Consider the following 21,752-nt stretch of genomic DNA (forward strand, 5'->3'; position numbering starts at 1 on the left):
TCTTTGTTATTTTTGAACTTGTTAGGCTGGAAGTTCTTCTTTTGTACCATGTGGACACTAGAAGCTCCCTCAGCAACTCACGCACGTGTGTCTTTTGCTCTCGCCTTCCCTTCAACATCAAGAGTACCAATGAGATACGAAACGGGAAACTCATGTCTCTTGTGTTTCAGGGAAGTAGCAAAGTTGTTCCATGAAGGTGGAAGCTTGGCAATGATGCCTCCGGCAACACACACTTGAAGTACTCAAGTTCCTTTGCGAGCGACTCTATCTCATGAGCTTGCTGGACAACAGAGCGCTCCAGTCATCTTGTAGTCATAGAATTGCTCCATGACGTACAACTCATTGCCGGCGTCCGAGGCCCCAAACTTGGCCTCGAGCGCAGCCCACATGTCCTTGCCGTTGTCAAACGACATATATGAATCCACAATGGAATCGTCAAGAACATTCAGAAGGGCGCCTTTAAAGAGGGTATTGATATTCTCAAAAGCTTCCTGCTGTGCAGGATTAAGATCGCCCTCGGGCTTGCCCTTGGTGGCGTCATAGCAGTACATGGTCTGGAACCGGTAAACTGCTGTCGTGCGCTACCTCTTATATTGCACCCCCATTAAAGGTAGGCGGCTTCAGATGCGCAGTAAAACCACTCGGAGTAAATTGCCTAAAATCAGGTATTTGGATTGTTGAACATATGAGCAAATTACTATGAGATTTAATCCAAACAAACAGTAAATAAATCATGACAACGAAAACATAGATTAAGCTAATCATGCGGACTAGCATAGTAGATGAACAGATCAAATCTAGGGCACAGACTAGAACTAAGAATTCTAGCACGATCTCGAACAAGAAGGAGAAGATCACATATGGTGCAGGGGGAGCAGGACCGCCAGCGTTGATGTTGTCGGCCATGTCGTTGAGGAAGAGGTTGCCGAGGTCAGGGAAAAAGTCGTCCTCGGTGAAGTCTTTGCTGCCAGCAGTCGCGTGAGTGCGCTCCCCAAAAACTTGATCGCCCCTCTCCCGTACAGGATCACGAGATGCGGGGTTCCGGAGGCCTGCTGTCCCTTCTTGCGGTGCACGCCGAAAGGAGGGATGGAGAAGACTTGCGTGACAGCGCAATGTTCTCGAACGGTGGTGCGAAACCATGTGATGCGGAGGCGGCTAGGGTAGACGCCTGCCTGACTATATAGTGCGGGCCGGTAGGTCGTGGGAGAAAACCCCACGTCCGAGTCGTCACAATCCAAAAGAATCGTAAACGGTTCAGTAATTAACTTGTCCGTTAATTATTAATTAATGACTCATTGATTTTTCCCGAGCAGCAAAAATATAGACAACCTGCATAGCTCTGTCCTCGGCTCGGCTCATTCCTGCAACCTGCGGCACGTCGTGACGAGGCGTGGCGAGGCGAGCGAGGAGGAGGAGCGCGCATGTAGGTCTCTTCAGCAAGTTGGCATCATGTCCCTGTTTTGGGGGGAAGGGCGTCGTTGTGGTGCTCCTATCCGCATCAGGGCTTCTAGTGAAAAACCTTGACCGTATTTCCGCAGCGTCAGCAACGGCGTGTGCCGTTGTCACCCCCTTGGGGGCATCGCCATGGAGTTCAGGTTCACTCTGATTGCTTCTCCTCGACATCGGCGGGAGACCTCAGATCCTTTCTTGATACCCCATCGGCTCTCGCGGGAGGCGATCCCGCGGCTTCCAATCTTTTACACTCGGCATTGGTAGCATCGCTCTCTGTCCTCGGTGTTTGCAGGTAGGATCAGCGCTCCACGGCCCAAAGCGAGAGTATACGGATCCTCTCCAGACTCCGGCGACAACTTAGTGTCTGTGTTCCTTCGAAGTCGAGTAGTCTCTCTTCGAGGCGTGAGTTCTTTTCTTGTTAGTAGACTAGGGTGCTTTTTGGTATGGTGTGGGCACTCTTGTATTCTTGCTTTATATTTGATCCGTCTGGTAAGAGAATTTCCTCATCACCTTGTATCGGTTTGGCCGTTGTGCTTTATATATAAAGCGGGGCAAAAGCCTTTTTCAGTACAAGTTGGTAGGATCGTGCGGCGTTGCTGCTCGCAGGAGAGCGGTCGATATATGAGGGCAGCGGCGCTGGATGAGTTGGTGTGACGGTCGTGGTCTGCGCGTGGCTTCCGTGTGTAGCTTGGGGTACACGCAGTCGGGTCATGCGGCATTGCAGTTCGAAGGCGAGATTGGTATGTTGGTGCGACGACTCCGAGAGGTAGTGTTGGCGGATTATGCCTGGTGTTGCAAGGGTGGTAAGGACGTCGGCATGGTCGACATGATATGCAGTGTCGGTCTGGCTGGAACGTCGGTGTGGCCGCCTCAGATGTTTGATGCAAACATTTTGTTGTCCGCGGGCGGTTGTCTCGTGTAGCATGCATGGGCTACAAGGCGCCCAGATCGCACGTCGTTGCAGCTCGTGCGCAAGGAGGGAAGTTGGAGCGGCGACTCCGGATCCGAGTGTTTGTTTGTTGTGATTTTGGCATTTGGGCGTGTGGTCGATAAGGGCTGGTTGCTTGTGCGGTTCTTCGGCCTGATTTTTGTTATAAGCATGGTCAATTAGTTTGGTTTTCGATTTGGTTTCCCTCATGAATTGAAACAGTTTGTTTATGTTTTGGATTCGGTTTCCAACTCCCATGGCATTCTGATGACTTTTAGTAGTACTCCTCCCAATTCTAAAAAACAACTAAAAAATCCACGCTTCGTTGAAATTCAGTAGATCATTTATCTTTTATAAGAAACTAAATAAACGAACAAAACCAGATGTACCATCGCTACACCAATCGAGATCGGTGCTTGTTGTTTTTCAACTTGTGGATTTCTTACCCCGTACGCCAACCGGTCACCGCAATGCGTATTTCCACGAGGGTGCGACCGAATTTCCAACGAGACGCGCTCCACCGGCGGGAAGAATGCCGGCCGGACCGCGCGCGCTCCCTTTCAAACCGAACCGTCAATGGAATTCGCGATCACGGAGCATTATTATACCGCCGGCATCCAGTCGCGCCGCAGCTAATTTCCCCGGACCCCTCGTCGCCAGCGATCACGTAGTATGACGTCGACGCACGCATTGAGAACGAGGACAATAAACAATTGCTACTAGCAGTAGGAGAAAACAAACCAGCGAGGCGCGTAGCCGCGAGCCGCGACGAAACCGGCGGCCCGGCCACATCCATCCAGTGGCGACATGCGTGCGTGCGCGTAGCTGGCTGGACGGACGGGCGGACGGACGGATCGGGCGGGTAGGGCAGGCAGCAGGCGCCGCGCCGCGCGCGGGGCCCACACAGCCCGCGGGCGAGGCGAAGGCGAGGGCGAAACTGCCGCCGCGCGAATCACTGCACCCCGATGCCCGCCGCTCCCGCGCGCCGGGCCCGCCCCCCTGTCTGCAGCGACCACGCCAGGTCTCCCCGCCCCCATCCCCTGCGCCCCCCACGCACACGCACCACCCAAACCCACCCACCCAGCGCGCAGCCCCCACCATTTCCCTCGTGCTACCCGCGTCCCATTGAGGCCACAGGGTGCCCCACGGAGTGCGCTGCCGCAGCGCGGATCCGGGCAGGGGCGGCAGGGCAGGGAGTGGCCGGCAGCGGCGGCACACGTGGCCCGTGGGCGCGTCGCCCACACGCTCACGCTACTCCCAAGGTCACGAGCGGAAAAGGGCGACCAACCACCCGCCCCGCCCCACCCCGCGCACCGCGCGCACACGGTCGCCATCCCGCGCCGTACGGGGGCCACGCCCACACCCACACCCACACCGACGGAAGCGAAGCAGCGAAAGATCCACCGGGGGCCCACCCGCCCCGCAGCGGGTGGGCACCGCACCGCACTGCTGGCCGCCGCGCCACCGCTTTCCTCCCTCCCTCCAATTAACAAGTAATTTATCTCACGTCCACGACGCTCCCCTACCTCGTTCGTTATCCACATGCCCCCTCGCGGCCGCGCCTACGTCTCTCCGCGGGAAACAGCCTGGAGTGGACAACACGTCGGTGTACGTACGGCGGCAGGCGCGCTGATTATTTTTCCCTCTCACGATCTGACACCGGACACTTCCGTCGTGCCGCCGCTGCGGAAGAGGACTCGGCCAAGGCAGGCGCGGGTGGGAATAAAATACCATTTCCTCCGTCGGCAGGGCGGCTGCAGGATTTACCTTACTCTTCTATCGTATCTTGAGTAATTTGACACTTGTGCTGCCAAGCTACCAGCGGTTGGGTTAAATTTATTTAAAACCCAAAAGGACGGACGGCGACGGCGACATTTTTTCCAAGGAGCCGTCGTCCCCGCACATCGGCATCGCTGTTTATTATTGCGACAGATCGTGAGCGCGATTTGCAGTAGTAAATTCGACACGTAGTGGGCGGCGAGCATGGATCCATGCAGCAGCAGCGCGCGCACGAGGTGACCCGACCCGACCCGACCCGAGCCGAGCTTTCTTCTTCGCCCAATAATGACCATGCTGCATGGGTCGCAAGCACTCGGTCAGATGAGACGAGACGGCGGGTGCAAACGCACTTACTCCTGCCGTCCATCTACCTTCCGTTTCACCAAAGATATGCTGGTTAATGTCTACACTCATAAAAAAAAGATCTGCTAGGTAAATGGAGTAGAGGATTCGCAAAAGGTAGAAGTAACTGAGCAGTGAGTAAATACGAGTGGTCTGTCAAAGTAGAAGTAACTCAATATAATTCGGTCCATGGCAACGCCGGCAGGACTTGTCTTGGGCGACAATACATCCATCCATCCATCTCTGCCTCTCCGGCGAAAAAAGAAACCGTATTTACAGATCTGCCCCTGCCGCTGTTGTGCAAGGCGGACGGCCTCTCCTAAACATCATGGAGTACATGGAAATTTCCTTCCTACTAGGGGCAAAAAAAGAAGGCGACGAAAGAAACTAGCAGTCATATCAGCTACATAAACTCCGGCGGCCCCGATCAGAGCTCCGCCGGCGGCGGGCAGTTCAGGTCGAGCTCGAAAGGGACGGGCTTCCTCGCGGGCGGCGACGGCGCCAGATCCACCACCGACGACGAGTCGGAGTCGCTCGGGGACACGGACGCCACGGTCACCTTCGGGGCCTGGCTGTACATGTGGCAGCCGGCGGCGGCCGCGGCCGCGGCCTGTCCGAAGAAGTAGTACGGGTGCGACACGGGGTAGCCGCTGAAGGGGAACCGCATGCCGGCGCCGGCGGTGCTGGTGGCCGCGCGGTGGAACAGGTCGAGGTCGAGGGACGGAGGGAGCGGCATGGCCTGCATGGGCGCCTGCACGTCGCCGCCGAAGGACTCCACGGTGCTGCTGTTGCTGCTCCGGCTGCCGTCGACGGTGAGGGCCGCCGCGGCGGCGGGCGGCGCGGAGGCGGTGGCGAAGGGGAAGTTGGTCTTGGCCTTGTTGCCGCGGTACTCGCGCGCGGCGGCGTCGTAGGCCCGGGCGGCCTCCTCGGCCGTGTCGTACGTGCCGAGCCACACCCGGCTCTTCTTGGCCGGGTCGCGGATCTCCGCCGCGTACCGGCCCCACGGCCGCTTCCTCACGCCGCGGTAGTGCGGGCCGACGCCCCCGCCGTTGCCGCCGCCGACGCCGAGCGCGAGCCCGGTCGCGGCGGCCCCGGCAGCGGGCGGCGTCGCCGTCTTGTCGGACGTCCTGGGCGCCATGGCTGGCTTGGCTTTCTTTTTCTTGTTGACGGATGGGTGTGTGCGTATGAAGCTGATGGATGGCGTGCAGGATCTGGGGTGGGGGGGTGGGAGAGGGATGGGGAGGAGGGACTTATTATAGGGGGTAGGGGGAGCAGCTGGTTAAAAAGGGAGGAAATGGGGAGCGAGCGAGTGGTGGAGCGGCAAGAGGAGGGAATAAAACTCGGCGCAGCCAGGGAGGGAGCGCTTTGACTGTCCGCGCCGCCGCCCCTCGTCTTTTGTGTGGCGGCATTACAATTTGTAACGCCCGCTTTTCCTTCCGGACCCTCAGGATCCGCGAAATTGCGCAGAGCCTGGGGCGGTTACGAACTTTGTGGTTCCGTCCCTTCTCGGTCACGCGTTGGGCATGATGTTTGTGTGCCCAAAAAACAACTCAAAAAATGCATAAAACACAAAAAGCATCATATTGCACAACTGAATTTTGGCATTTTTTTCGTCTTCTCCGACTTGCACATACGAATGACACATAGATAGTAGCGGCGGCTAGAGTTTCGTGGCACCGTCGAAACAACGGAGTTCTATCCACACGTGCAACCGAGAGGTCACCGAACCCTGCCATGAAACGCCGATCACGTTGATCCGAAAGGACCAAAGGCCTAGAGAAGAGGATGATGCCGGATTAGATGACGAAGGTCACCGCAAAACTCTAGGGGTTTATTCTTTGAGTACGCCAATGGCGTGCCATGAGTTTATAGAAGAGAGCGCAAAAGATGTACAAGAAACTTACGATCGTTGCAAGCAACATGTATGTACACCCACACTAAAAGAGAAACAAAACTAACTACTCACTAGATAGTCAACATACACCGCTCCAGTTCCCCTCAAGAGGTTGCTCGTCTAAAATGTGATCGGCTAGTGCTTGGCCAGATTTCTATTTGTCCCTATTATGGAATGGAACACCCGAGCGTTCCGTTGTTCCCATAGGTTCCAAGCAATAAGAGTGGTCACGGTGTCGAGTTCCAAGCCACCATTCCTCTAGAGCAGGGCCGGGCCCACGGTGGTGCAAAATGTGCGGCCCGCACAGGGCCCAAAATTCCGGGGGGCCAATTTTTTTATATAGGCCTAGTAATACTTAAGCTCTACTGGGCCGCTGGGCGCTGGAGTGGGCTAGAGTCGAGGTGACGAGGCCATCGAGCGAGACTGGCGAGCATTGAAACGAGATCGCGATCGTTCTCGTGGGCTCTTCATCCTACTCGACCGCTACATTACCTCAAAACAAAAAAACTCGGTCACTACAGGCATTAGGATCGTGGCTACGCTACAGGAATGGAACGTCTCGACTGCTCGAGCCCGCGACGCGTCGTCCCTCGATATGACTTGTTTATATGTCCAATTGTTATGTAAGACATTATATTATATACATTATAATTTTTTTGTGAGATATATATACATTATAATTGCTCGTTAGTTCATTTTTTTGTGAGATAGGGCCCCATTTTTTAGTTTCGCACATGGCCCCGGATTTTGCCGGCTCGGGCCTGCTCTAGAGAATGTTGTTGATTAGGAATTTGAACAGTGACTCCCAGTTACCAGAAGCACCTATACAAATTCTCCAAGAAGCCACACAATACATACGGATCTGATCCATGGTATCTTCATTTCGGAGGAAGGTAAATCATGCAGAAGTTTGTGCTGGGGGACCATGTTGAGTCCTTCTATCTGAGGTCCAAAAGGCGGTAGAGGAATGCTAGTCATGCGAAGATCTTGTACATGAGAGGTGCCCAATACTTCCAAATGCATGAAGCTCACACAAATCTAATATCTAATTGGCATAATAGTTTATAAATCGAGTTTGCAGGGTAGTGCTTAGAACTTGTCCATCTCCAAATAAATGTGTCGGGCACATCAGGCTTGAGCGTGATGGCGCTAACGATAGTCCGAAGCTACGATATATCGAAAAGTTCAAGAGTGGACAAGCTATTGGATATATCGTCATCTTCTCTCTGGCCATGGTTACTGAATGCAACCTTCACTGTCCTTTTACAGGCAATCCTTGTGTAGATTTTCAAGGAAATGAGCGGCACAAGATCTCTTACAGTGTAGCCATTTATTCATCTACCCCTCCAGAACAAGGTCCTACCTCCATCACCCATAGAAATCATGACAAGGTTTGTCAAAAACATGATGCACTATATCATCATTTAGGAGTTGCAAGCCTTGCCACGGTCGATCGGGGTCAGTGCGCCACAACCATTCCCATCATACTCTCGGCGCAATAGCCTGTAGTTGAAGGGTTTTGACACCTACCCCGCAAGCTAGTTGGCTTGCAAACCGAAGCCCAGGCAAGAAGGCTGACCTCCATTAATTTGCTCTGACCCCGCCTAGAAGAAATCTTGTAACCACCTGTTAATTTCCTCGAAACTTAGATTGAAAGCTTCAATGACCATGAGATGGTGGATTGGTCTTGACAAGCACCACTCTGCCGGTCCTAGCAATGACCCCTCGCTGCCAAATTGGGAGGAAATCCTTGACTGAATCTAGCGTGGGTTGCCATTGATAGTTGGTCAGATAATCCAAGCTCAATTGCAGACCCAAGTAATGACAAGGGAATGAATCAATCTTGCAGCCCAAAACCTCTGGCATGCGCATAGTGTCAGCCTCCTCTCCTTTGATAAGAATTGACAAGGATTTGTCGTAGTTAACTTGAAGGCCTGAGGACTTGCTAAATATATCCAGTGCAGAGTTGACAAAAGTGATATCCTAGAGCGCCAGTCTAGTGAAGCACATCATCGACAAATTTGGATAGGCGCTGAATGGGGTTAATCCCAGGCAATGTTTGCAGGACCTCCTCATTGCCAGCTTTCATAATCAATGCACGAGAATGTCCATGTCTAAAAGGAGCGGTGAAATTGGGTCTCCTTGTCTCAATCCCCGAGCATGCATAAATTTCCTCCTCATAACTCCGTTTACCACCACTTTCGGGCAAGTAGGTGCTGAGGGGGGCGTCCCCCCACCCCCACCCCCGCCCAATGCAATTCACTTGAGAAATTTTTTCTTGAGGACTTAGATGGAAGAAAATATTCTCATTTGGCCCCTCCAAACATTCATAGTTTGCCTGTTGCCCCCCTCTTATGTCCGTCAAGCTCCGCCATTGACCCCAACTAAGCTAGCTAGCTTCTTGCTCTTTTCTGTCTCTTTGGCACCAGTATAAAAGAGTAAAATTTGTGTTTCATCCCAGCCAAAGTTATCAATTTTACATTGTTGCGTCCATCATATTTTTTGATTCCTACCATCACCCTGCAAATCCATACAAAAATCTGCAAGACTTTGACTGCCTGAATGAAACTCCGAAGTCGGAACTACACAACTGAACTGCCTTGTTTACTCAACACTTTCCAAAATAGTGCAAACAAAACTGAATGCATGCTTGGCTGAAAGATAGATCGATCGAAAGCATGCATTCATGGATGCTCCAGTACGAGTGAGAATTGTGCTAACTGCCAGCTACTGTTTTGGTCGGTTGAATCTATGCTTGCTTCTGTCTCATCCTCTCCCACTCTCATATCTCTCTGTATTTTCTTTCAATGCTTAGGAAGTATGTGCTATAAAAATTTGGATGCTTACTTACTTTCGAAATTGTATGTTGAGAGTTGACTTAGTATGAATTTTGTAATATCAAACACTTTGTGATATTTGCAACTCGTTAAAATTGTAATATTAAGCACTGTATGAGATTTGCATCTCGCTTTCATGTTCATATTAGGCATGAAACTATCTGAAATAACCAGGTGTTGCAATTAGCATTCAGTTCCAATCTAGGAGCATTACAGACATTTCAGCACACAACTCATAGAACAATCACAAGCTGGAATCTGAGGTAAGAACTGGACAGCTGATTTTGTGGGCAGCTGATTCTGTGGGCAGTCTCCTAGAATCAGATTCTGAAGAATCATGACGCAATTACTAACTGGCAGTGATGATTTTAGTTTCAGAAAAGAAAGCTTTAAGCCCAAAGAATCGATCAAGTGTTCATAATACAATTACTGACTAGTTGTGATGATTCAACTCTTACTTGCTCAAGTGGTTATCACCCCTGCGTGAAACCTCTCATGTTCGAGGTTCGAATTCTGCGCCACTTAGTTCTATTTTTCTACATCCAGCTGACGAGTGGGGCCCCCATACAGATATAGAGAAGATACCGTGGGCCCATTGGCACGTCATTGAGTTAACGTCAGATGTTAGATTTAACACCAAAATGTATCAAAATGTGCCCGAAATCATAGTTCAGTGACTCATTTGTGTCATTTTTCAACTTAATTTATGAATCTATATGCGCCGTGCAAGTTCATATACTATAGATGTGTACTAGTAATTGACTCTTATAATTTTTACCGACGTAGTGTGGGTCTTTCGTTTTTCCTCACCCTTGACATTTTAGTTCTTTTGAAGTTCCACGCTTGACATTTTAGATCGCAAAATAAGAGCATGTTACCGGGAGGAGAATGCAAAACCGGCCGGGTCCTTCCATGGCATAAACAAAGGGCATCAAAGCCGCCGCGCGTGGGCCCCGCCCCGCGGCGGTGCGTAGAGCGGCACGTTGCGGCAGCACGTCACGGGCCAGCGCGGGCCCCGCGGGAAGGACGGGCGGGCGCATCACGATCCGTGCCGTGCGTCCCGCGCAGCGGTCCGTCGGCGTACGTACGCTACTCACGCTACGCAGCCGGCGGGCGGACGGGCGGGCGGGGCCCGCCATCCAGCTGCGCTAGCAAAACCCGCCGCCCGCGTGGGCGCGCGGGCACGTGGCCCCTGGCCCCGCCGCTGCCGGCCACGCCCCGCGCTCGACGACGCGGCACGGCCACGCCGCCCGCTCACTCTCGATCGCCTCGTCGTCCGGTTTGTTTGGTTGCTTGTTTGTTTATATCCGCGGCCCCGTCAACCGCATCGTCGGCGCCCGCCGGGCGCGTGACGTCCCGGGGACACGAACCGGATCGCGATCCGCCAGAAAGCCGCCCCGCGCACCGCACCGCTCGGCCCGTAGCCACCACGTAAAGTGGGACGCCGACTGATGGATTAACAAATGAAAATAATAAATCGAGGGAGTGGCGAGAGGGACGGGTGACGACGGCACGCGAGGCGGCAGCGGCCGGGGACAAGTGTCGGCATCGGCCGGGTCCAGCGTCGTCGCCTGGACTATCGATCGATCGATCACCCACCGTTTGCTTCCTCCCGTGCCGTGGCCTGGCGTGGCGTGGGCCCGCATTGAAAGCGGTGGAGGCGCGCGCGGCGTGGACCGACAGCGGGGGGAGACCGGCACGCGCCGGTAGGTTCCGTGCGGTGCGTAGTACGTAGGGACAGCCGTGCCCGTGGGGCGCGTGCGTGAGTGACAGCGCCTCGACGACGCCCCACACCGCACGCTTGCGGCGCTGCCACCCTTTCTCCGTCCGAGGACCACGGGATCGATCGCGCGGACGGGCCGGTTCCGCGCACCCCGCATCGCGTACCCGGCACCGCCTCCCGTGCTACCAGTACACGCATTATTTCGTGTGAGGTGAGGTGAGGTGAGGTGGGAGCGGGAGCGGCGTGTCCGGAGCGGGCAGGCGAGCCACGCAATTCCAGGTGGGTGTCAGGACGGCAGCAGTAACGTTGTCCGGCGCCCCCGCTCCGTGTCCTCGGCGTCGTTTAGCCACCAAAAGTCTCGTCCCGTTTTGACAGATGCAGTGTCTTCGTGGCGCTCGATGAGGGGAAACAGTGGTTGCTAAATCGGCACGGCGAGCACTGTGGTTGTGTGCTGCACAACGATTGCGGGTCGTACGAGGCGATCCACGAACCACCGCTAGCTTTGCTTTGCTTGCTTGCCTCATCCTTCCGGCAAGGACAGGCTGCTGGTGGTTAGTGGCACGTAACCGAGGTCAGATCCCACCTGAACCACGACAGTATTTCACTGTCCAACCGTGGCCTGAATTCTTTTCGATCAGAGGCAGAGTATAACACCTTCTTGTTGTTAAGATAATCTAGCGGAAATTCGTTGGTGCTCTCGGGAGCGCGCGCTCCTGCACGTGAAAAATTATTCCAAAGTATGAAAAACTTCAAATAAAATTTGGCGCATACATCTCGACGTTATATGCGTGCATGTCAAGTTTTGAAAAAAAACCGACATATTTTGTGGCTTGTGTAAAAAGGACAAAAGGATGTCTGGTGAAAAACATTTTTTAACACCCGATTTTATCTTTTTCACACGCTGACACATAAGTTGTCGGTTTTTCGCGAAGCGACTTTGTGGACATGTACAATATCGAGATATACGCCCCAAGTTTTTGTTAAATTTGTTTGACATTTCAAAATATGTTTAAAACACATTTAAAAAAAACAGGAGAACACGTTCCCATGTGCCAAAACGTCACTCTCGATAATCTAGCTGTTAGTTTGTTAGGGCATCTCCAACCCTGACTCCAAACCGGACATCATACCCGTCACGCAACTCTCCCCGCATATATTTCAAAGCGGATTTCAACAAACTGAACGAAATTCATGCAAACCGGATGATTTCCATATAGCACATTCATTTCATTTTCGCTACTGCGATCAAGTATTTCCTGGCCAGCCTGGAGCAGAGACCGGAGGCAAGCTTCACACTCTGCGTATTGACAAAGGTGGGGAGTTCAGCTGTGTTGAATTCATTGTGCACTTTGCAGTGGAAGGCATGCAACCACATCTCACCGCCCCGTACTCACCTAAACAAAATGGGGTGGTCGAGAGGTGGAACTAGATGATCGTCGCCATTGCACGGTACTTACTCAAGGCGAGACGGGTGGCAAACGAGTTTTGGGGGAAGGCGGTCACCATGGCCGTGGTCTTGCATTTTCTATCTCTTGTCTTCTTCCTCTAGCCGCTCAAACCAAACAACCCTGTCGGTTCCGCGTGCTCCCGCCTCCCACAGCTGGCTGCGCCTCCGCCGCCCTACCGTACCCTTAAACATTGGCCAGTCCATCCCTCTCTTCCCCCACACGTCCTGTTATTCTTCGGCGACGTCAGCCCCAACACGCACCCGCACCCAAACCAGTCAACCCTCGTACTCCCCTCCGCCTGCGACTAGACAGGCGCATCTTCCACGGCTCCTGTTCGTTCCGTCCGAGGCCTCGCCGTCGTCCTCCGCCTTGGTTCGCTCGCCGCGCGCGGTGCGCCCCCGTCTGGCACTGTCAACGTGGTCAACAACCGAGAGAAACAAGGAGATGACTGTACGTGGAGAGGATGACAGTAGGGACCCACCAGGTGTAGGGTTCTACGGTAGAGTGCGTCGACTGCAAATTAAAATTTCCTACGCGCAGAACAGCCAAGAACATGCTACGTGAGATGGATCACAGTTCGTTACCACTAGACGCGCACTGCCATGCAGCGGAAGAAGAGTTGGGGCAGCGCGTCTGCGTGAATCGTCTCCTCCTCGTGCGATCTCCCTCGAACAGTCGGTCGTCCAATCCCACGTACAAGTTCGCCGGAGCGGCCCAGGTGCACCACCTCTAACGGTATCCGCGCGTGCAGGAGGAACGTCGTGCGGCGGACTGCTAAGTCCGATCACACAACCGGCGGCGAGTGGAGGTGTCTATTCGCAACACATGCAAACCCTAGTGACAGCGCCGAAGCGATCAACAGCATGAGTGTGCCGCACCCCACTTTATATAGGCGTCCGTCGCGGGCTCAACACTTGGGCCTCGCACGGACCCTAAAAACCCATAAGTCTACTCGGCCACAATCCGGATACAGCTCGGATCACATCTGACCAGTGTCCCCGGATCGGACCTCGTAGGTTCCTTCCCTTAAGCGCGCGACCCCTTAGGTTCAAGCCGGCTTGGTCGCAGTTCGGATCACCTCCGAACTGCACGGTTGGTAGCGGCCTCTAGCAAGGCATGCCGAACACCAAGCAGACTATGAAGCTGGTTAGCGAACCTGTATATCATACTTCCATTCCTTTTGCCACACGATATATGTTGTCGAGCTCAAGGCGAGTCTGTGATCCTTGTGCTAGCCTGACCTCTTTCTCGTTCCAATGATGCCGACCACTATCCGGATTATCTCATAATCCTTGTCACATGGCCATGCTTATACTGGTCGGATCACACGAGGGGCCCAGAGTATATCTCTCCTGGTCGGAGGGGCAAATCCCATCTTGCTCGACCACGTCTCGCAGCATGGGTCTAGAAAAGCCCGAAACCTACCTTTGTAACTACCCAGTCACGGAGTAGCGTTTGGTCAGCCCAAAGCAAGTCTGTGACCATCCCGAGTACATGTGTCAGCTCAGGTCTTAGGACATAGAACGTATGTTGTACTAGAGACTCACAGACGACATATCGCTGCGTCTCATAGTTGGGTCTGTCCGACTCGGACCTTATCTCGACTCGGATCCGACTATGTCGAATCCGACCAGACCTTTCCAAGTCCATATTATAGGGTTAGCATCCAATGCTTCATGGCTAGTGAGACCAAGCCATCGACCGTGTCATATGCTAGTCTAGTCGGCTGCGCGTCCACACAGCCCTTTCGACTAGGGACCTTTTAGGACAGTCATCATACAATGCATAGTACCACAAACAAGTCACGTACTTGCTGATACACATCATTGATAATGTCCAAGGACTATCTTTATTCATAAACACATAGGAAATATCATCATACATGATTGCCTCTAGGGCATATCTCCAACACTAGGGTCATGGCAGTACGCAAGCAAGTAGGGATGGCACCCGCCGGGTTTGGGTACGGGTGGAGCCACCCCATACCCTTGCTCGTGGCCCCAAACCTTACCCATCACCCATACCCATACCCGTCAACGGGTACAATTTTTCCCCATACCCATCACCCGTCAGGGTAAATGGGTACCCGCGGGTAAAATTACCCATATTTGCAACACATCAATTTGAGCATTACATAGTCACAAACAACAACTTATAATAATAATAATTTATTGAAGACAACACTTCATTTGGATTTACACACAAGAACAACACTTCATTCGAACAATTGCACTCTAAAGCATTTGGATTTACACACAACAATCCCTACAGAAACGTTCATGTGATAAACAACACTGCTATTTTTCAGAATTTCTGAAGCTAAACGAACAACTCGTCACTCTTGCTGTAGCAAAAGAATTCACGGTTCAGATAATCACTTTACACACGGAGTGCTCGTAACCGTATCTCTGTGCAAAACAATGAATTATCAAAAAGAGGTGGATGCCGTGGTAACAATCGTTGTAGACACATAGTGCTCGTCACCATTTTGCTGCAGCAATAACCACGACATGATCCCTCTTCCTAAAACTTCATGGTTCAGTTAAGACTTAAGAAGCTCACAATGACACACAGAAAGTCGTATTCATCACATCATCCATATACATCATGTCTACTCAGAAATCAATGCTCATCTACATGATGCATCACATCATCTTGTACAACAAATATCTCCAAACTGTAAGATCAGTGCTCGTAATCATAAAATCATAAAGAAAACCGATACTCACCTAGCCGAAATAGCCATGCTCCTGTTCTTGTGCTTTGCGATAGCAGATCGACCATTGCTAAGTAGGGTAGGGCGTACCTGCTTCACGGACGTCTTGGACACAGTGCTGCGATGGTGTTGCACCTTGGACCCCGGAGCATGAGGTGGAAGACCTTGACGTCGGCCGGGGAGTTGGCTCTTTCCTGGCGCGCGGAGACGGAAGGCACCATACGACGATAGGGTTGGGCTTGGGCTCGGTGTTGGCGTGTTGTGCTCCTGGCTGTGGTGGTCGCAGAGCTGCAGCTCCTTGCGTTTCCCATCCACGCGCGAGCTATCATCATCGTCCGCTGGGTCCATGGTGGTGGCGCATGGCAGGAAGCGGCTGGAGGCACTGGCGTTCGCGGCCGGCAGCGAGAGCCGAGAGCCCAAGAAGATGAGATCGATCTATTCTGCTGGGCGCTGGCTGCTACAAGCATGCGAGGTAATTTTGGACGTCAAGTTCATCAATCACGCAATCACGTTGATATATAACCATATAAGGAACGAGGCAATTCTGGACATCAATCACCTAGACACACATATCACGTTTGGGATTCTGGACCTGGGATAGCTGCGGGATTTATGTCCACATAATGATACAATACATTTAATATGTGGATAAATAATATTTTAGGCCTATTTATCAGATTATACGTGGGTACATGGGTACACGGGTATGGGTTATACTAAACCATACCCGTACCTACCAAACCCAATGGGTTCAAATTTTCCTATTTATGTATCCATGGGTATTTTTGTGATCCAAACCCTTGCCTTAATAGGGTTTTTACCCACCGGGTACGCGGGTAATGGGTACCCATTGCCATCCCTACAAGCAAGTGCCTCGTTATTACAAGTCCAAAAAAGGGTTCATCCTAATGATTGGATATCTGGGTCCTACGCCATTGTCAACGTAGTCAGTAAACGAGAGAATTACACAACGAGCGGCTTACACCATGGACCCAGCAGGTCGCGTAGTTGTTATTTACTCTTTTTTTTGAACAAGCAGTTGTTATTTACTAGTTTTAGAAACGGATCAGGGTAACAACAGGGTTGTGCGGGGGCTGTGGCCCGTCTAGCCGGGGTTTTATTTATATTTATCACATCATGAGCCCAGTTGTGTTTCTTTTCTTGCTGAAAATGGCCAGCCAAGTTCTACTTTTTTTAAAAGAAATATCCAACGGAGGCCTACTTGCTTTCTCAGCCCTGCTGGGCTGCAAATCTTTCAAGACGAGAGCGATGTATTCGCTTGCCCAGAAAATGAAGTAGTAAGAAATGGGATATAAATTTATAAACACAGCAAACCGGCAATTAGTTTCAAATATCATTTTTTAAAGATTTCGACATTTCGAATTTAATTGTTTTTTGCGGGGAAAATTATGTTGGATTTTAAATTGATATAAATTTATTATTTTTAAATTAGTTTGAATGTGACTCAAAATTTCGGGATTTAAAACAGTTCGGACCACACCGAAATATGCAAAAATTTATAGAAAGTTTTTAACCATGGCCAATATGGGCTGTAATGCTAACAAAAAGAACATGAGCTCCAAAAAAATCCTTAAGAATTAGCAAATTGGTTGTAAATTATTAAAAATAATGGCAGAAGGGTTGTATGTTGTTTTCCACATATTTGAGGCTGACTTGTGCGCCTACTATAGGTTGACGCGTACGCTTTTCTAAAAAAGTTTGACGCGCACACAAGGCCGTGTCAACTTAGTCAACACACGAGAGCAGTGACTGTTGGATGTCAATCCAACGGCCGTCGTGCCTCTTCAATCTCTGTTCTTCCTGCTTCAGCCGCTCAAACCAGCGCCGACGGGACTGCCTGCTCCCCCCCTCCCATGGCCGGCTATGCTGCCGCGCAGGCCGCATCGCCCCACCCTACTCCATCGCTAGCCAGGCCATTTCTCTACTCACCCACACCTCCTATTATTTTCTGACGACGGCAGCCGAACCAGTAAACCCTCGTACTCCCCATCACGTGGGCAACAACTGCCGAGTCTTCCCCGGCTCCAGGTCGTTCCCTTCCTAGGCGTGCCCCAAGGGGAGTCCTACTCCCACCGAGAGTAGGACTCCAACCCTTCCAAGAGTAGGAGTAGGAGAGAGGGAAGGAGGAGAGAGGAGGATGGAAAGGGGGGCGCCGCCCCCCGCCTTGTCCAATTCGGACTAGAGGGGGAGGGGGCGCGCGGCCTGCCCTGGCCGCCCCTCCTCTTCTCCACTAAGGCCCAATAGGCCCATTACACTCCCCGGGGGGTTCCGGTAACCCCCCGGTACTCCGGTATTTGTCCGAATTTGCCCGGAACCCTTCCGAAGTCCAAACATAGTCATCCAATATATCGATCTTTATGTCTCTACCATTTCGAGACTCCTCGTCATGTCCGTGATCATATCCGGGACTCCGAACTACCTTCGGTACATCAAAACACAAAAACTCATATTATCGATCGTCACCGAACGTTAAGCGTGCGGACCCTACGGGTTCGAGAATTATGTAGACATGACCGAGACTCGTCTCCGGTCAATAACCAATAGCGGAACCTGGATGCTCATATTGGCTCCTACATATTCTACGAAGATCTTTATCGGTCAAACCACATAACAACATACGTTGTTCCCTTTGTCATCGGTATGTTACTTGCCCGAGATTCGATCATCGGTATCTCAATACCTAGTTCAATCTCGTTACTGGCAAGTCTCTTTACTCGTTCCGTAATACATCATCCCGCAACTAACTCATTAGTTGTATTGCTTGCAAAGCTTATAGTGATGTGCATTACCGAGAGGGCCCAGAGATACCTCTCCGACAATCGGAGTGACAAATCCTAATCTTGATCTATGCCAACTCAACAAGTACCATCGGAGACACCTGTAGAGCACCTTTATAATCACCCAGTTACGTTGTGATATTTGGTAGCACACAAAGTGTTCCTCCGGTATTCGGGAGTTGCATAATCTCATAGTCATGGGAACATGTATAAGTCATGAAGAAAGCAATAGCAATATACTAAACGATCGAATGCTAAGCTAACGGAATGGGTCAAGTCAATCACATCATTCTCTAATGATGTGACCCCGTTAATCAAATGACAACTAATGTATATGGCTAGGAAACTTAACCATCTTTGATTCAACGAGCTAGTCAAGTAGAGGCATACTAGTGACACTCTGTTTGTCTATGTATTCACACATGTGCTAAGTTTCCAGTGAATACAATTCTAGCATGAATAATAAACATTTATCATGATATAAGGAAATATAAATAACAACTTTATTTTTGCCTCTAGGTCATATTTCCTTCAGTCTCCCACTTGCACTAGAGTCAGTAATCTAGATTACACAGTAATGATTCTAACACCCATGGAGTCTTGGTGCTGATCATGTTTTGCTCGTGAGAGAGGCTTAGTCAACGGGTCTGCAACATTCAGATCCGTATGTATCTTGCAAATCTCTACGTCTCCCTCCTTGACTTGATCGCGGATGGAATTGAAGCGTCTCTTGATGTGCTTGGTTCTTTTGTGAAATATGGATTCCTTTGCCAAGGCAATTGGACCAGTATTGTCACAAAAGATTTTCATTGGACTCGATGCACTAGGTATGACTCCTAGATCGGATATGAACTCCTTCATCCAGACTCCTTCATTTGCTGCTTTCGAAGCAGCTATGTATGCCGCTTCACACGTAGATCCCGCCACGACGCTTTGCTTAGCACTTACGAACTGACAGCTCCACCGTTCAATATAAATATGTATCCGATTTGTGACTTAGAGTCATCCGGATCAGTGTCAAAGCTTGCATCGACGTAACCATTTACGACGAGCTCTTTGTCACCTCCATAAACGAGAAACATATCCTTAGTCCTTTTCAGGTATTTCAGGATGTTTTTGACCGCTGTCCAGTGATCCACTCCTGGATTACTTTGGTACCTCCCTGCTAAGCTAATTGCAAGGCACACATCAGGTCTGGTACACAGCATTGCATACATGATAGAGCCTATGGCTGAAGCATAGGGAACATCTTTCATTTTTTCTCTATCTTCTGCAGTGGTCGGGCATTGAGTCTGACTCAACTTCACACCTTGTAACACAGGCAAGAGCCCTTTCTTTGCTTGATTCATTTTGAACTTCTTCAAAACTTTATCAAGGTATGTGCTTTGTGAAAGTCCAATTAAGCGTCTTGATCTATCTCTATAGATCTTGATGCCCAATATATAAGCAGCTTCACCGAGGTCTTTCATTGAAAAACTCTTATTCAAGTATCCCTTTATTCTATCCAAAAATTCTATATCATTTCCAATCAACAATATGTCATCCACATATAATATTTGAAATGCTACAGAGCTCCCACTCACTTTCTTGTAAATACAGGCTTCTCCAAAAGTCTGTATAAAACCATATGCTTTGATCACACTATCAAAACGTTTATTTCAACTCCGAGATGCTTGCACCAGTCCATAGATGGATCGCTGGAGCTTGCACACTTTGTTAGCACCCTTTGGATCGATAAAACCTTCAGGTTGCATCATATACAACTCTTCTTCCAGAAATCCATTCAGGAATGCAGTCTTTACATCCATTTGCCAAATTTCATAATCATAAAATGCGGCAATTGCTAACATGATTCGGACGGACTTAAGCATCTCTACGGGTGAGAATGTCTCATCGTAGTCAACTCCTTGAACTTGTCGAAAACCTTTCGCAACAAGTCAAGCTTTATAGATGGTAACATTACCGTCAGCGTCAGTCTTCTTCTTGAAGATCCATTTATTCTCGATGGCTTGCCGATCATCGGGCAAGTCAATCAAAGTTCACACTTTGTTCTCATACATGGATCCCATCTCAGATTTCATGGCCTCAAGCCATTTTGCGGAATCTGGGCTCATCATCGCTTCCTCATAGTTCGTAGGTTCGTCATGGTCAAGTAACATGGCCTCCAGAACAGGATTGCCGTACCACTCTGGTGCGGATCTTACTCTGGTTGACCTACGAGGTTCGGTAGTAACTTGATCTGAAGTTACATGATCATCATCATTAGCTTCCTCACTAATTGGTGTAGGAGTCACAGGAACAGATTTCTGTGATGAACTACTTTCCAATAAGGGAGCAGGTACAGTTACCTCATCAAGTTCTACTTTCCTCCCACTCACTTCTTTCGAGAGAAACTACTTCTCTAGAAAGGATCCATTCTTAGCAACAAATGTCTTGCCTTCGGATCTGTGATAGAAGGTGTACCCAACAGTCTCCTTTGGGTATCCTATGAAAACAAATTTCTCCGATCTGGGTTCGAACTTATCAGGTTGAAGTTTTTTCACATAAGCATCGCAGCCCCAAACTTTAAGAAATGACAACTTTGGTTTCTTGCCAAACCATAGTTCATAAGGTGTCGTCTCAACGGATTTAGATGGTGCCCTATTTAACGTGAATGCAGCCGTCTCTAAAGCATAACCCCAAAACGATAGCGGTAAATCAGTAAGAGACATCATAGATTGCACCATATCTAGTAAAGTACGATTACGACGTTCGGACACACCATTACGCTGTGGTGTTCCAGGTGGCGTGAGTTGCGAAACTATTCCGCATTGTTTCCAATGAAGACCAAACTCGTAACTCAAATATTCTCCTCCACGATCAGATCGTAGAAACTTTATTTTCTTGTTACGATGATTTTCCACTTCACTCTGAAATTCTTTAAACTTTTCAAATGTTTCAGACTTATGTTTCATCAAGTAGATATACCCATATCTGCTCAAATCATCTGTGAAGGTGAGAAAATAACGATACCCGCCACGAGCCTCAACATTCATCGGACCACATACATCAGTATGTATGATTTCCAACAAATCTGTTGCTCGCTCCATTGTTCCGGAGAACGGCGTTTTAGTCATCTTGCCCATGAGGCATGGTTCGCAAGTACCAAGTGATTCATAATCAAGTGATTCCAAAAGTCCATCATAATGGAGTTTCTTCATGCGCTTTACACCAATATGACCTAAACGGCAGTGCCACAAATAAGTTGCACTATCATTATCAACTCTGCATCTTTTGGCTTCAATATTATGAATATGTGTATCACTACTATCGAGATTCAAAAAGAATAGACCACTCTTTAAGGGTGCATGACCATAAAAGATATTACTCATATAAATAGAACAACCATTATTCTCTGATTTAAATGAATAACCGCCTCGCATCAAACAAGATCCAGATATAATGTTCATGCTTAACGCTGGCACCAAATAACAATTATTCAGGTCTAAAACTAATCCCGAAGGTAGATGTAGAGGTAGCGTGCCGACCGCGATCACATCGACTTGGGAACCATTTCCCACGCGCATCATCACCTCGTCCTTAGCCAATCTTCGCTTAATCCGTAGTCCCTGTTTCGAGTTGCAAATATTAGCAACAGAACCAGTATCAAATACCCAGGCACTACTGCGAGCATTAGTAAGGTACACATCAATAACATGTATATCACATATACCTTTGTTCACCTTGCCATCCTTCTTATCCGCCAAATACTTGGGGCAGTTCCGCTTCCAGTGACCAGTCCCTTTGCAATAGAAGCACTCAGTCTCAGGCTTAGGTCCAGACTTGGGCTTCTTCA

General features: G+C 50.1%; 1 protein-coding gene across 1 annotated transcript; it reads right to left on the reverse strand.

The window, feature by feature from the left end:
* Positions 1–4,650: 4,650 nt before the first annotated feature.
* LOC100127089 (ethylene-responsive transcription factor 8) lies at positions 4,651–5,746 on the reverse strand. Its single transcript, XM_044595059.1, has one exon. It carries the CDS (start codon positions 5,637–5,639, stop codon positions 4,929–4,931), a length of 711 nt encoding a protein of 236 aa, XP_044450994.1. The 5' UTR covers positions 5,640–5,746; the 3' UTR covers positions 4,651–4,928.
* Between the last annotated feature and the right edge of the window lie 16,006 nt (positions 5,747–21,752).

This window comes from Triticum aestivum, chromosome 1D, assembly GCF_018294505.1.
Source record: "Triticum aestivum cultivar Chinese Spring chromosome 1D, IWGSC CS RefSeq v2.1, whole genome shotgun sequence".
NCBI classification, from domain to species: domain Eukaryota; kingdom Viridiplantae; phylum Streptophyta; class Magnoliopsida; order Poales; family Poaceae; genus Triticum; species Triticum aestivum.